The 17385-nt window shown below is 35.9% G+C and overlaps 1 protein-coding gene and 1 non-coding gene across 2 annotated transcripts; both read left to right on the top strand.

The window, feature by feature from the left end:
* Positions 1 to 6830: 6830 nt before the first annotated feature.
* Positions 6831 to 6904, top strand: TRNAR-UCG (transfer RNA arginine (anticodon UCG)). Its single transcript has one exon. It is a non-coding gene; the product is annotated as a tRNA-Arg (tRNA).
* A 5496-nt stretch (positions 6905 to 12400) lies between these two features.
* On the top strand, positions 12401 to 16129 carry LOC137722550 (UDP-glucuronic acid decarboxylase 1-like). Its single transcript, XM_068461578.1, has 7 exons — positions 12401 to 13555; positions 13669 to 13813; positions 13912 to 13991; positions 14770 to 14853; positions 14977 to 15051; positions 15368 to 15460; positions 15696 to 16129. The coding sequence occupies exons 1-7, from the start codon at positions 12923 to 12925 to the stop codon at positions 15903 to 15905; spliced, it is 1320 nt and encodes a 439-aa protein (XP_068317679.1). The 5' UTR covers positions 12401 to 12922; the 3' UTR covers positions 15906 to 16129.
* The last annotated feature ends 1256 nt before the right edge of the window (positions 16130 to 17385 follow it).

Consider the following 17385-nt stretch of genomic DNA (forward strand, 5'->3'; position numbering starts at 1 on the left):
TTCTCCTTCGATCATTCGTTACTTATAACCTTTGACAGGCGCTCTATTTACTGCTCGTTTCGTGGATTGTCACTTCAATGAGATAGTCTTCCTATCGTTAGGGGATAAGAACGTCAACGTTCCTGAAAAATAACGTGAATTGTTATGGACGACTCCCACTTTGTCTCATTTGGATCCCCAAACCACTTAGTCTGAAATAGAAATGCAACGCATATTAGATATTCAAAGCGTAGCTCAGAGCATGCCAGATTCTTTCACCAATCTAGCGCAAGTGACAAGATTACATATTCCAGCTGCGAATGTGCCTACAAAGATAGATGTACCAAATGTACAACGGACTTCCCTTCTGGAGGCCTAAGAAGTCACTTTGGCCGATCCACATACATTAGCAACTAGCCAATCCTCTGTCCCTACAAAAAAAGAGTGGCATACCACTTGGTTTAAAAGATTCACACCCCTGGAAGAAGAAACCTATTACACAAGCTCTTCCTGAGCCTACTGTGAGTCTGACTATCGCCTACTCATTCTATCCAACTCATGAGGAAATTTTAGATAATGGAAGCATCCTTGAAACGACGAATCCACCACTTGAGAATCGAAAGATCTCGGTCCATTATGCTAGCTTGGATGATGTTTGGTGTAGAAATTAGATGATCATCGACAATGCGTTAGGATATGCAGTAACTACTGAGATCATATTAAGTGATGACATTGAACCCTGTTCCGTTGATAGATGTCGACGTAGAACTGATTGGTCAAACTAGAAACAAGCAATCTAAGTCAAACTCGATTCGCTTGCAAAACCTAAGGTGTTTGGACCTGTAGCTCCTACTCCTCCATATATGAAGCTCGTTTGCTATAAGTGGGTTTTTGTTCGGAAGTGTAATGAGAAGAACAAAATTGTATGTTACAAAGCTCGTCTTGTTGCACAAGGCTTCTCACAACACCCCAGGATTGACTATGACGAAACTTATTCACCCATTATGGACGTGATTGATTTTCGCTACCTTATCAGTTTGGTAGTTTCCGAAAAACTGAGTATGTAGTTAATGGACGTAGTAACTGCATACCTCAATGGGGATCTTGATACGGAAATTTATATGAAAGTTCCTAAAAGACTTACATTGACTGGATCAAGTATTTACAAACTCTGGAACACGTTCTCAATTCGGCTAAGGTATTCACTCTACGGTTTGAAGCAATTCGGAATAATGTGGTATAATTGTCTAAGTGAGTATTTGACTAGTTAGGGATATGTGAACAACAAACTATGCCATTGCGTGTTCATTAAGAAGTCACATTGCGATTTTGTGATTGTTGTAATTTATGTCGACGACATGAACCTCTCTTGAAGTGCTTAAGAGAATTGCCACGCACCTTAGGTTAGAATTTGAGATGAAAGATCTAGGAAAGACTTGATACTGTTCTTGAGATAGAGCATCGTTCAGATGGAATTTTAGTACATCAAATGAACTACACCCAGAAGGTGTTCTACCACTTTAACGAGGATAAAACGAAGCCTTTGAGTACTCCTATGGTCGTTCGATCGCTAAATGCAAAACGAGATCCATTTCTTCTGAAGTAGGATGATGAAGAGATTTTGGAGCCTAAAGTTCCTTATCTAAGTGCGATAGGCGCTTTATTATATTTAGCTCAATGCACTAAACCAGACATCTCCTTTACTGTTAATCTTTTGGCAAGATACAGTAATGCACCTACACGCAAACACTAGATTGGTGTTAAATACATCTTTCATTACCTTAAGGGTACGACAGATCTAGGTTTCTTCTATCCCTACGGATCCTCAAGTGATGTCGCACCCCTTTTTCTCGAGTTGATTCTTGCCTTGTTAATTATGCCAATGCATGATACTTATCTAATTCGTACAAGATGCATTCACAAACAGGTTATGTCTTTAACATTTGAGGCACCTCAATCTCTTGAAGGTCAACCAAACATACCTTAGTTGCCATTTCGTCTAACCATGTTGAAGTTCTTGCCTTACACGAAGCAACTCGAGAATGCTTCTGGTTGAGAGCAGTTGTGGGTCATATTCGAAGCTCCTGCGATCTTTACCTCGTCGTTGACGTCCCAACAACGATCGATGAAGACAACGTAGCATGCATCAAACATCTTAAGAAGGGTTGCATCAAAGGAGACAACACCAAACATATTGTGCCGAAGTTCTTCTTCTCACATCAACAGCAAAAGCATCAGAAGATTGAAGTCACACAAATCTATTCACAAGACAATCTGACCGACCTATCGAAGGATGGTTCATAAGCTTGTTCAAGGAATAGGTATGCGTAAACTTTATGAGTTGTAACATTGTTAGTTCTCTTTGGACTTATGTCAAACTAAGGGGAGTATCATGAAGTATACTTACTTGATTTTAATGTACTCTTTTCCCTACGATTATGAGCATTTTTCCCTTTGGGTTTTTGTTACTTCACGAGGTTTTGACGAGGCACCCACCTTGAGTTAATCATATCCATGATAACGTCCTATAGAAGTTTCATTTGATTTCGCATTTCTCAAGCATTTTTCTTTAGACTATAGATTTTGTCCCTACTCAGGTTTTTGCCATAACCATTTGTTTTTTTGTGAGACATAGTTCCATATGCAAGTTCCTATCTTATTTGAAGCTAGTGTGATCCCATAATCAGTGCCGACGAGTCGATTTCCTCAAACTCTACATGATGCAGAATCTACTTGAGTATTTACACACTCAAGGGGGAGTGTTAAAAACTTTGTATTTAAGTATGATTGTGTAATCCTAGATTAGATTTGATTCTAGTTATTGTTCCCTATTAGGACTTGTATTCCTTGGAGGAGAATGATTCTTCCCGCCCTTATTACTCTAAATAAAGGCACTGTGTAGGGGAAATAACACATTCTCTACACAACCCTACAAACACGTACCTCTCGACTCTCTCTCTTAGCCATGCCCTCTCTCTCCCTTGTTAGTTAAATATAGGCCACAACAAAAACCAAATTTTGTCTCACCTACATGTCATTTTAGCATATATCAAATATTAATTTTTTTTTTTAAAAAAAAAAACCTATCTTCCCACTCCCACTTTCTCGGCCTCTCTCATTTCCATTTAAAAAATAAATAAAAATATTTACACATATAAAGTATTTAGACATAATAATAATAATAATAATAATAATAATAATAATAAATGAAAAATAATTTACCTAAACTAACAAATCTACAAAGTATAGGTAAATTAATTACATATTCTTAATTTTTATTTTTTGTTATTATATATATTATTAGTAGGTATACATTATTCATATTTATAATACAAGTTTCCATGTGGGGTTTATTGCTTGTCATAGGTGAGTTATTATGTTAATTGACACTAGTATATGCCCACACACAAAGAGTGTTTTAAATTTTTTATTTTGTTTCAAAATTGAAGGAGGGAGGAAGAGTGTGGGAGAGAAGGTGAGAGTGGGGAGAGAGGGAAAGAGGTTTTTTTTTTTTTTTTTTTAAAAGTAGAGATGTTAAAATCACTTGTAAGTTCTTAAACAAAAATTAGCAAAATTTTGTTTTGTGAAATTATGTTATTGTCATTACCTTTTTTTTTTGTTGTGATAGAAGACTAAATAGTTTTTTCATCCTTTTTTGGTTGACAAAGAGAGTTCTATTAATATGTATTTTAGATCATTGGGGTGTTGTGGCATAAATTGTAAATATATTGTGATAATAGGTCACTTATTTATCTACCAAATAAAAAAATGTTAATTGAATCAAAATTCATTTACCTACATTTTAAAAATAATATAGGTAAACTATTTGTACATAATAATTATAATAATAAAATACATGAAAAAATAAATAAATTTACCTGCAAAATATAGGAATGCTGTTTGATTAAAAAAATTAAACAAACGAATCTACAAAATATACGTAAATTAACTTGTATTTTTAAAATCTTTATGTGAGAATATATATTATTGGTAGGTGTGTGCGTGTGTGTGTATATATTATTAATATTTATAACAAGACTTTTCATGTGGGGTTCATTGCTCATCACGATTGGAGTGACTTATTATGATAATTTACATGATTAGGATATTTTGTGATAATAGGCCACTTATTTATCCACATGGCAGCTTATTTAATATTTGAGTTAACTCGCATTTCTAATATTAAGTGAGTTTTTGTTTTAAAAAAACATTACTTGTAAAGATCTATTTTTAAAGAGCTCACCCTAAAACAAAATACAACAATTTTTATTAGGTGGCTAGTCTCTGTCAACTTTATTTGGCCCAACAACTCAATCAGTTTCACTTTCTTTAATATCTAATTGATTAATTGTTTTAAAAACTAAAGAATTTTCCCCTTCAGCCTTTCTTCGACGGTGTGTACGGTACACCATCTTGGACTCCGTACACGTAAATCAAAAGTCTATGGTACTGAAATTTGTGATGAGTTTTTCAAATTGATGGCGATGCGAGATTGAAATATTTGATGTGCACTTGCAACGGAAATTCAACCTAAAATGACTTTCAGTGCCCACCATAAGAAAAGAGAGTAATAACTACAAGTCATTGGTAGCACAAAATTTTGGCTCCATTTATGGCTTTCAATATGGATTTGGAGTTGCAAGGCGTGGAAGTTGTCGAATTGCTACGGGTTCGGGTTTAGCCGACATGACACTATAGGTTTAGATGGTACACGGTATGGCCCTCTTCGGGATACCTGGAGAATGTGGAGGGCGGCACTATCTTGTCCTTTTAGTTTCAAATCTATGTATGAAAGAATGAAGCTATTTGATTTGTTGTACGTACTTAATTACTTCACTTGGTTTCTGGGGTCATGGTGATTCGGTTAGAACATGATTATTGTACTCCTTATACTAATATGAGTTGAGAGTTTTTGCTCTCAAGTGATCTCCATATAACACAAAATATAGCGATTCTATTAATCCTTGTAATTTTGAGATTCTTGATGAGTACTGAGTTTTTGTTCTCAACATGATCTCCACAAATTTCTTTGCAATTGGTCATGCTTTATTGTAATTTTTTAAATTTAGTTTGCATGGATAATTTTAGAGATAAATATGCATCTGTAACGCCTTTTATTTAAAGAATGGAATGTCGTACTTATATATATATATATATATATATGTATGTATGTATGTATAGACACACACACACACATTTTTAACAGTTAACATTTATTTATGTAGGATTCACTTCGTAATGTAGTACCGTCTATCTTTTACATAAAACATAACAGCTCATGTGTATAAAATTTACCCAAATCTAAAACCGTATGGCCGTTGAATTAAAATTAGGGCGTGTTTGGATGTGCTTTTAAAATAACTAAAAGCACTTTTAGTAAAAATATTTTGGGAACCAATCTTTAATAAAAATGCAAGTAAATTCTATAAAAACACTTAAAGTGCTTCTTGGAAGAAACACATAAATGGTGCTTCTTGCAGAAAGCACTTAAAATGCTTTTGGAATCCAAAATTTTTTTCTCTAAAATCGCTTTCAGCTATTTTAAAAATACATCCAAACGAGCCCTTAGCATTTCCTTGTAAAACCGTACTCATCTATTTTCTTCACTACAAATGAATTCTTAGTGATTTTGAATTTGTCTAAATTTTATTCAAGAATAATCTATGAATGATATATTGAATATAAACGGTTCAGATCGTCAGTAACCACCATTGTCTTTTCTTAACCAATAATCATCATAACTATCAGTTCAACAATAAAGTGTATATTTCATCTTCCCTTGAAGTAAGCTTACTAGCTCATCAATTCGAGGGTTGAGTCTGATCATATATCGCGAGGTATATCTGGTACACTCGGACGGTGCCAACCCTCTTCATTCTCCAGTTATGAAGTGAACCCTTGTTGCATAAGTATCATATAGTGAATGCATCTTGCTCTTAATTACGATTTAAATAATTGAATTGAAAATGTTGTGTTGTCGATTCAGACTCAGCTCGTATGTGGCCCTTGCCAAGTCTATCCATCGTTGAATTTTAGCGTTCACCATTGATGAACAGTATAATATATGGTCCATGCAGATCTTTGTGTGGGCACACTTGCTACAATGAAAAACCTAATGTGATTGGGGTTGAATTTCAGACTTGTATTCTACACGTCACGTCTTGAAAGGATGGGCTGCTGTGAAAAAACCACTAGCTAATCTTTCTTTCTTTTTTTAAAATCTAGCTACTTTCTAAACCAATAGTTTATATAAAGATATATACACAAATATATGTATATGTATACATGAGAATCAGATGTAATTATATCAACAGAGCACAGACATATTCAGTTTGAAATTTTGTACATCCAAAGCTGGACAAAAACCATGCATTCATATTGTAATTAAGGGTGTTGGCCTTTGGGAGCTTATAATTATGAGATTCCTTCTCAAAGCAGAAAGTCGTGTCATATGAAAATAATGTTTATGGCTCCTCATCATCACATACTTGACAATTGAATTGCTTGGCAAGTGGGTAAACCCTAGAGTTTCAAACAATCATGATTTTGACACTTAATAAAGCCAAGAAATTTGATGTATCAAATTTAAAATGAACCTGATCCATTATAATTTTAATACAATGATATTATTTACCGTAGGGGTGAAGAAATATATTGATACCGAATTTGTCATTCACAAGAATTAAAACAAATACTACACCGATCTCAATCATTTAGAAGAACTACTGATGAACTTATAATTTCTTGTACCCAATATACATGTTAATACAAGAAACGAAAACTGCAAAGAAGCAAACTCATTCAAGAGATTTGTGTGTCTATTAAAACAAAGGGCAATAGATTAACAAGTTGACCGCATAGCGCAGTGGATTAGCGCGTTTGACTTCGGATCAAAAGGTCGTGGGTTCGACTCCCACTGTGGTCGCAATGTTTGCATTTTTATTTTAACATTTTATTCATCCTGTCGGGATCTAATTTACAGTCCATTTTATATTGGGCCGTCCATGAGGATATATATCTTGTCCATTACCAGGTAGGCCCGAAGTTGGCCCGGTTTGGGAGCAGTTTGGTGCAACTCTAGCTAATTTTTACATCATATTCTAGGACGAACAATTGAAATACATCTCTCTCACACTCTTCTCAAATCATATCTACGACTTAACATGCAATTAATATCTCAAATTTCCTTTTAGTTATCATAAATGTGTGTCTTTGGTTTGTCACATTGCTAAGAAATATAAGCTAGTCACTTAAATTTCTTCGACAACATGTCACGTGTTGTTACAATACTTATTCTCAATATCCGAGATAAAGTCGTAACTATGGATCATGAGTTTGAATGACCCAAATATGTATGTTTATCTTTTACTAATCTTTCTTTTACTAATCAATCCTGACTCTGAGTCACTGAGATGTGATGAAATAACTTTATAAAACTTAATCAAATTCAAAGGAGAAGGCTAAGGATTATAAGCTATATTAAGCTAGTAATTATGAGGTGTGTTTTCATTGTGACGAAATTCTTGCGCCTCCGAAGTTCATATACTCATACATAATGTTTTACAAATGTAGAGTTGTAGACCCTTAATGCACTAATTAACATAATACCATATTTGACACACCTTGACCTTATTGTCTAGTTGGCACCAAAACTAGTTGACAAAGCCATCACGATGTGCATGAAAATTTAACTAAAGTTACCAACAATTAGAATCTATCGAAAATTCAACACAACTTCCTCAAAAATAGGGATAAGCCCAAATTAAAACACCTAATAGGTCTCCAATCCTCTATTACATGCGTAATAATGTTCAAAGCATATTTTTGGAAATACAAGGTTTACTAATAAAGCTGAGTAGATAACCTGCTTGGTAATAATGTGTCAAAGCTTTGGGCGGATGCCTCAACGTTGAATATGCTCACTATTGTTGCTACTGATTCCGGTGACATAGCGTACAATATCATACACCACCCGTAGCTATTGTAAGCTGGGTAGTAATATAATCATGTTATTACTAAGTAGTTTTGAAGTAATGACAAGCTAACAGTTTGGCTGTATAATCATGACATTACTATGTAATCTTGAAGCAATGACAAACTAAGTAACTGTATAATCATATCATTGCGGCGTAATGACAAGCTAAAAGCATGGTTGTATAATCATGTCATTGCGTAGTAATCTTGACGTAACCATAAGCTGAGAGTATATATGTATAATCATGCCATTACAAAGTAATCTCAACGTAATGACAAGCTGAGAATATATCTGTATAATGATATAATCATATTATTACGAAGTAATCTCAACATAATGATAAGTTGAAAGTATATATGTATAACCACGTCATTACTAAGTAATCTCGACGTATTTACGAGCTAATAGTATATCATACACTTGTAAGCTGGATGTCATGTTCATAGAATGGACAAGCTGAATATAAATTCATACACGTGTAAGCTGGATATCATGTCTGTAGTATGGACAAGCTGAAAATATATATTACACGTGTATGATTTATATTCAGCTTACACGTGTTAATTCTTTATTTTATGTGGTGTGTCCACGATAATATCATACAATTTCTTTCAATGGAGAAGGGATCTGCCTTCTTATATTTCTACATCTACGATTTGACTTGTATCATACATGTATAAGTTGGATGTCATGTTCGTAGCATGGACAAGCTAAATATACTTTATTTATTCTTTGTTACTTTTATTCTTTACTTTATTTATCCTTTGTTACTTTTATTCTTTCCCATATACATATTAATAGATATGTAATTTGTGTCATAATTCATTAATTAATATAGAATTTTTTTTCTTATGTGAAACCAACGGGTTATTGATATTTTTACAAGAAGTATTTTATTGAACAGTTAAATTATTACTAAACAAAGAAGAGTTGAATTATTATATTTCTTGGGGTGTGCTATCCACACACCCCATTTTACTTCTCACACACCCCTTGATAATTTCTGTCCGTTAATCTTCTTCAATTCATCTGATTCGACGGTCGAAAATTAAAAATGTGTGTGAGAAATAAAATAGGGTGTGTAGATATCACACCCCTGTTTCTTAAAACATGTACTTATAGACTCCCTATTCCTGTTAAGTATATATACACTCACTTAGGTATACTTAGTATAATATAACAATTATATATGAATTATAAGATACCTTTATAACAATACAAGGATAAGGTTAAAATATAAAACAATAAATAACAGGTACAACTATTAAATTGAGGTACCCATTCTATGATAACTCTCAATAGTCTCCCCTCCATTTTTGTGTCTTTAGTGGGCTTAGTATTTCTGGCAATTGCAATGACTTCTTTATTTCTTTACACATGTATGATTTATATTCAGCTTACACGTGTATAATCATGTCATGACATCAAGCTTACACGTGTATGATTTATATTCAACTTGTCCATTCTATGAACATGACATCTAGTTTACACGTGTATGAATATAAATCATACATTGAATGTCATGTCCATAGTATGAACAAGCTGAATATATCCATCATATACATGCAAACTAGATGTCATGTCGCAGTATGGAAAAACTGAATACAAATCACACACGTGTAAGCCTAAAATATAATCGTACATAATACGATATGTTATTAACTCCCAAAGTCCGTTTTCCTATAAATGTAACTGAAATTATATTTAATCTTATGGCTGCATCTAACTTTCAAGTTAGACTGCCTACGTATTAAACTCAAATCTTGTATTTGCAATGGCTTTTAAAATTCTTCTGAAATTATCTAGCATGAAAGTATAGAGTTCCAAAATTGCAAGACGAATCAATCTAATAACCAAGAATCCAGACCAATTTCAGAAAATCCTAATAATGTAAGGTTCAGGACCAACTCAATGAAACCCAAACCTTAGAATGCGTATAGTCCCCCAATGTTTATTGATTGAGCAGAGCCATTCATCTACCACACTGCTATATGGTGCATGCTAATTATTACACATTATGCATCATACACCAAAATATCACATTTATAAGCATTACATGTCGATTCTACATATCAACCAAGTATCTTGTTATACCAAGCATAGTACGTGGAATGCTCTTATCTACTAGTTTTATTGAAATTCTAATAGAGTCCCTGACTCGTCTAACATACTAAAAATCACACATTATCACTACATTTATCTCTAACAGATGCTAGTATATAGCGCCAAGTTCAATAGGGCTTTCATATTATATAATCATTTAATCTACAAAATCAAGGTACAGTGCCTTTTATAGGCAAATCAAGCTACACCTCACCCAAGGTGGCACATTGACTGAGTTAGGCCTGCTAGGTTTTATCGGGTCTCTAGTAATGCTAAATTTAATAGGGGTGTGTCCTTGATAATTTCTATCCGTTGATCTTCTTCAATTCATCCGATCCAACGGCCGAAAATTAAAAAAGGTGTGTGAGAAGTAAAACAGGGTGTATGGATATCACACCCCATTTAATATTCAAATTTTAGAACATGTTGGCTAAGCCTCAAACTGTGGTTGGGGTGATTCCCGTTAAAGTGAACACCCGTAACTATTCCAATCTAAAAGATTTGCACATCAGATTGCTGATCCACAAGTTTTATATTACTTACACAATAACATACTACATTTTTTTATTGATCCAATGGCCGAATCTTTTCCTACCATAAAGGTCAAATGGAGGCCGTTTACGAAACTAGGCTTAAACAATGGAATTACATGAAAATAATATCTAAAATGAATTCAGAGTGTCAAACTTACACAGTCGGGTCATTGATCACGTCCTGCTGCACGTGGCGGTTTCTAGCGAATGGAAACTCAATTTTCCGACTAACTCCACTTTCTACCAAATTTTGCAGGAAGGTAGATCTTAAATAAGGAACAACTTTCATATATATGAGGAAGTCCAATAATAGATGGAAGCCAGTCAATTTCGCCGGTAAAGGCGGCAAGTGTCCAAAACTTCTGAAGCTCACAGCGCCACCTTCAGAGGTCCAACGAAAGTGAAACTAGTTGAGTTTTACTTTTGGAGTGATGGGCTACAAAGCCCAGGTGATCGCATAGGTCACCGCCTTTTGGATTAGCAGAAAAAAGCTAAAGCCCCCGGTACCCGTCCAACTTCGTGGCCAACATCACCACGTACGATGGTTCAACGAGGTGGTTCTTAAGTGGGTTTTGTTCGTTGGAACGAAAGAATTCTAATAGTGGTGGTGGTGACAATTTTCGTTAGAAATTGACCGAAAAACTTGCTTGAAAATGGTCGAACGAATTGGGGTCAGTTCGCGGGTCAATGGGGGAATTTGGGTCGGCTATTCGGGTTGGTTTTCCAAAATTGGAAGGGCTGCTTCAACTTACCGGGATTGCTATATATAGAAGGTCCAAAAGACCAATTCGTTCTTCTTTTGCTCACTTGTTTCTCCTTTGTTATAACTCTGTTTTGCAAACAGTTTCACATACGCGTTTGTGTAATCGAACTCTATCCAACTATTCCAAAAGTGACCCCAAAAGGTCTACGTAATTTTATTGGCAAATTGCTCAAACTTTAACTAACTTGAAAATTCATAATTTCCTCATTCGAATTCTGAAAATCCATTTAGCTTGTGTTCACACGTTCATGATGACGAATACCACACAAATATGTTAAAATAATTCACCATACATGTTACGACACAATAGTCAACACTTTCTCTTCTAGAGGATTTTTGGTCATTTTAGGCCTATAAGAATAAAATAGAATAATTATTGAAATGGATCGTAACAATATTATTACAACATGTTTAATAATTTGTGTGTCATCGTATCATAATTTGAATAAATTAATAAAACCATATAGTTACTTACGTTATATAATTTGCATCACTCTTGTACCCACACAATAATATTTTCAAAATATAATATATTTTTTTGGTCAAATCAAAATATAATAATTAAGTCACTAATTTGTGGTAACATGGTAATACTAACTCGCACAGTATTACAATTTAGAGTAACTGCCGATCTCTTCTCTGAACTTTCACTTAGCTTTCTATTTTTCCTCTAAACCTTATAATTGGAAAGGACTTAAACTAATTTTTTCTGGCCAATTTCCCCTTACCGTTCGTTTTCCATGTTCCATTCAAATTAACGTTAAATCTTATCACATGCACACTACGTGACTCTCATTTGAGGAAAAAAAATGTCATTTCGCTAGACATTCAGACATAAAAACTATAAAATGATAGAATCACACAAATTTGCATAGGTTGACATTCGAGAAATCTAGGGTTTTTAATTATTTTAAAGAACAAATTGACTGAAGTACCTTCACATGTTGTGTACATGCTTCTAGCAGGGGAAATTGGCCAAACAAATTAGTTTAAGGGGAAATCGAAAATTAAGTAAAAGTTCAGGAGAGAAATCACAGTTTCCTTTTACAATTTACACTCACGTGATGTTATGGTCGTGCTCATACTTGCACAAAATAGTATTTGTCATACAAAAATACTATTCTTGCTACCTATTTGTACTATCTCTAATAAATAATATAAATAATGCCACAGATAGTAAGTGTATTACTTCACTGCTCATTTTTAGCTAAGCTATAAGCTAACTCATGCCATTGATCGTAGCATAATTTCCCACACACCAACTGCCACCCGCGCGCTTCATCATCAAATCTGGGTCCAATCAAAATGCAAATACCTTCCTAATTACTCAAAGCAACCCCCAACATTCGATCGTATTCCATCGCCATCGCCATCGCCATAACCATAACCACCTCTCAGAAACAGACCTTTCACCTTCCTGGCCCAAATACCAAAACACACACACACACACACACGCAGTCCCCAACTAATCCTTTTCACCTGGACCAGAAAGTCTCTGTCTTTCTCGCCAAACCCAGAAAACCAGAAGAGACAGAGAAAAAATCTCAATCCGCAATTCCCTAAATTGTAATGATGAAGCAACTGCACAAGCAATCGAGCGTGAACCACCGGCGGGACGAAGAGACCCCATCGACCCTAAGCTCTCCCTACTCCCCCAAAGCTCTCAAGCACCCCCGATCGCTCCCCAGATCCATCAACTACCTCTTCAAGGAGCAGCGCCTCCTCTTCATCCTCGTCGGCATTCTCATCGGTTCCACCTTCTTCATCCTCCAGCCCACCCTCTCCCGCCTTGGCCCCTCCGATCCCAACTCCGCCATCAACACCGTCTCCAGATCCTTCTCCACCGCCCACAACCTCGTCTCCAAGCCCACTCATGCCAAGGTCGGTCGCGTCCCTGTTGCCCTCGGCAAGCGGAGGCTCCGCATCGTCGTCACCGGCGGAGCTGGGTTCGTCGGGTCCCACCTCGTTGACAAGCTCCTTGACAGAGGTAATGATGTGATTGTGATTGATAATTTCTTCACTGGGAGGAAGAACAATCTGGTGCATCATTTCGGGAACCCGAGGTTCGAGCTCATTCGGCACGACGTCGTCGAGCCGGTTCTGTTGGAGGTGGATCAGATCTACCATTTGGCTTGCCCTGCCTCCCCTGTTCATTACAAGTATAACCCAGTCAAGACAATTATATCCTTTTCAACTAGTTATGCTTTTATCGTAGTTTTTATTGAATTTTGGCATTTGGGTTGTTGTTGTTTGCTTGATTTTTTGTGCTGAATTCTGAAATTTCGGGTTTTGAGGTCCTTGACTGTGATTACAAGACCAATGTGATGGGTACCCTTAATATGCTGGGACTTGCCAAGCGAATTGGGGCACGGTTTTTGCTTACTAGTACCAGTGAGGTTTATGGCGACCCGCTGGAGCATCCTCAGAAGGAGACTTACTGGGGAAATGTGAATCCTATAGGTGTGTTGTTAGTTTCTTTTTGTATGTTAGATGTTTGCGTCCACAATGGATTTCCGTTGCTTAATATGTTTATGCACATGTGTGGTTGGAAAGAGTAGGTGAGAGGAGCTGTTACGATGAAGGAAAGAGGACAGCAGAGACATTGGCAATGGATTATCATCGAGGTGCAGATGTTGAGGTAACTGAAATTATGGTTCTGATGTTTACCTGTAAATGAGCTGTTTTGAAATCCATTACTTGGTGCCTGGATTGTTAGGCATGCAGATGTAGAATGTTAATGTCATTCTTTTACATTTGAGTAGGATTATGTTGAAATTTTGTATTGATATCTCCGATCTGGTATTCCATAACCAGTTTATTCTTGAGAAACTGCATGCCTTTTCACTTTAGTGGTACCCGCCCGCCATTTCCCTCCTTGCATTGGGAGCTTTTATAGTGAAATTCGACTTTGGGTGACCTTGTTTGTTCTTTTAATTCATTCCACATATTCTACTTTATACATATTCTTTCCCTTTGAAAACTATTCTGTTCTATACTTTAATTGTCATTATAAATGTTGATTCGGTGGACTTACGCATTAGGATTTTGTAAAATTAAGGGTTGCAAGTTGCAAGTAGTCAAGTGTTGCTTGGGCTTTCCTTTTACGGTATCTTGAACTATATGATAATGCCAACTTGAACCCTAGCCAAGTAAATTTTGTTATATGGGTTTTTTTCCATGTATGGGTTGTTTGATGCAAATTTTCACCCTGCACCAGTTTCAATTTTAATTTATCCTTGAGTGAAGCATACAAGTCATCTTCCATTTCTAAACCTTTTCTCTCATCCAAATCCTTTTGCAATCCTTTTCTATCATGCAGAAGTTTTAACTAATGTGGCTAAAAGTAAGGTAGGATATTCATCGACTTATTTTCCACAATTGACTTGTCAAACTCATATAAAGATTTCTGTTTTCAGGTGCGTATTGCTCGAATTTTCAACACTTATGGGCCGCGTATGTGTTTAGATGATGGGCGTGTGGTTAGCAATTTTGTTGCTCAGGTTAATACAACCCTTTTCTTTTAAAGTGATTTTGAAATTTGTTCAATGAAATAACTCATGAGGACTAAATGTTTTGCAATGTGATTCTCATTGTTTTATTAACTACCTTGGCTGTCTGTGCAGGCTATCCGCAAACAACCATTGACTGTGTACGGTGATGGTAAACAAACACGAAGCTTCCAATATGTCTCTGATTTGGTATGCCAGACTTTTTGTATCGTTATATAGTTCTTTCCTTGCAACTTTTGCACATGCCGCGTTACTTATGCATATTCTTCATGTTTGCCACATTTTATTTTTGTACTTAGAAACATGTACATTGTATGGCTGAAACAATAGATCTCATGATCACCAGGCAATTCTAGAAGCAGTTAAAGTTTAGGACATGATCTGAATTCTGAAGGCTTGCAAAGCTTTAATATCCATTTTATCTGACTTTGAATCCGAAGGGCTGTGAATAAATTAGTGAAATGATGTGATGGATGGGTCTTATAAAACACTTCTTACAATACAGGTCAATGGACTGATGGCATTGATGGATGGAGAACATGTGGGACCTTTCAACCTGGGTAATCCAGGGGAGTTCACTATGCTAGAGCTTGCCGAGGTTTGTCTTAATCGTGTTTCCATAGTTTTAATGTATTTTAGACACTCCATTTAGACATAGAAATGCCATATGATATTAAGATGCTTGGGAGGTAATTCTTATAAAGCACTTTTAGCATTTTGCTTTCTTTTATGTTTGTTTGTTACAATATTTGGTATTCTCAAGTAATTTTTATGCTCGCAACAGAGTGATTGTACGATGGCATTCTCAATTTTCTGTTTTTCCTGATGAACAGGTTGTCAAAGAAACAATTGATTCTAGTGCGACCATAGAATTCAGACCAAACACTGCTGATGATCCACACAAGAGGAAGCCCGATATTAGCAAAGCCAAGGAGTTATTGAACTGGGAGCCGAAAGTCTCACTGAGGGAAGGACTGCCCCTAATGGTGAGTGATTTCCAGAATCGCATTCTAAATGAAGATGAAGGAAAAGGGATTAACTAAGAATGAGGAGAACCGGTATGTATAGTGTGAAGCATGACTGTATCAAATCGATTCGTTTATTATTGTCATCCTCAGTTCACATTACCTGGCAATTCAAGCAAAATGCCACTGTAGGAAATGTATCTGTTTAACGGCCGTGCTTGATCAGCAGAGAGTCTACAGTCACTAGATTTTGATGAATTTTTTTACAACATTTTCTGGCACACATTGTGTTGGTGGAAGGATGTATCTTCTTTTATTCTTTTTGACATTTTTTTTGGTATCTTGAAACGAAAGTTGATTCTCCTTGCAGAAAATTCTAATACTGATAAGAGGTGGTAGTCTGAATTCTTTTTGACATTTTTAAAACTAAACTAGAACGAAGAAAATGAAACAGCTTCGCCTCGACCGCCCTTTCTAGGTACGTGCTTCCCCCTCTCTTGTCATCACCGCGAACCCCATCCTCTGTTCCTCTCAACTTGGTCGAAGCTTTAAAGATGATAGGGAGGGGTTGACCGGAATTGAGGAAAATGGGTCATCGGAGTGGGGAAGACGGAGACTTGCTGGCTCCTCAGTCCTCCCTCGATTTTTCCATTTAAGGTTTGCGTTTAGTATATTTGTCAAATGTTGTGGGTGTGTAGAAGGAATATCATAACATTAGAGTGCCTATAAATCACTCCAAGTCATATTGTACTGTCACCTTGGGCAGCAAATCGACCAACATATCAAGTCCATGCTCGCCACTGATGTCTGGCATTGGCTTCGGTTTGTGCCGCACTAACAAGAGATTCTGTTGTGTCACTGGATCTGTAGAGCTGTTCTATTTGTCTTTCTGATCACATAACGAGATGTATAGGCATAGAGAAGTATTCATCCAGTGACTCAAATTTCTCCAAGTTACAAGTGCTTTTGGTGAGATAACATTTGGTATGAAGGTAAAGAATGATAACTATTTTACTTGCTTAGCAAGAATGACAAAAATCCATCAAACTTCAGATAATTTTTATATACAAGAAAATCCCTTTAAATTTTAATCCCAAACCCTTTGTTCTGCCGACTAAAATCCAATAAAGTTTTGTTTTGTTTTTTGTTTTTTTGGCCTTTTTCTTCCATTTGAAATCTTGGTTGGTAAAAGTTTGGAACTTGGGATCAAATTCCATGTCATATTGATGCATGGTTTGCACAGAGTCCCTTCCTGGGACCATCTCATCTAAGGCACGAAAAAGCTGCCCTCTCACTTACAGAACGCATTTATAATTTTCTAGTAAAGTTTTGACCAAACTTTAAAGCAAAAAAGAAGAAAGCTTACCTTCTAAACAACCCCACCATTTTCCACCTCCATGCAAGTCCAATTGAAGTTCTAGACTAAGTAAAAAAACAAAAGACATGGGATTACCAAGTTCATTGCTTTTCATTAACATGTGTTTAATGCATTATTGAACCGGGACATTGCTAATAAACTCGTTTTATGTAAGCTACTCTTCTAAACTACGACTTACGA

The sequence above is a fragment of the Pyrus communis genome, chromosome 17 (assembly GCF_963583255.1).
Source record: "Pyrus communis chromosome 17, drPyrComm1.1, whole genome shotgun sequence".
NCBI lineage: Eukaryota > Viridiplantae > Streptophyta > Magnoliopsida > Rosales > Rosaceae > Pyrus > Pyrus communis.

Excerpts from the sequence above, each read along its gene's own strand:
- LOC137722550 (XM_068461578.1), top strand. The coding sequence starts at position 12,923 with ATGATGAAGCAACTGCACAAGCAATCGAGCGTGAACCACCGGCGGGAC. Across the intron at positions 13,814-13,911 it reads GGGAAATGTGAATCCTATAG|GTGAGAGGAGCTGTTACGAT; the intron begins GTGTGTTGTTAG and ends TGGAAAGAGTAG. Across the intron at positions 13,992-14,769 it reads ATCGAGGTGCAGATGTTGAG|GTGCGTATTGCTCGAATTTT; the intron begins GTAACTGAAATT and ends TTCTGTTTTCAG.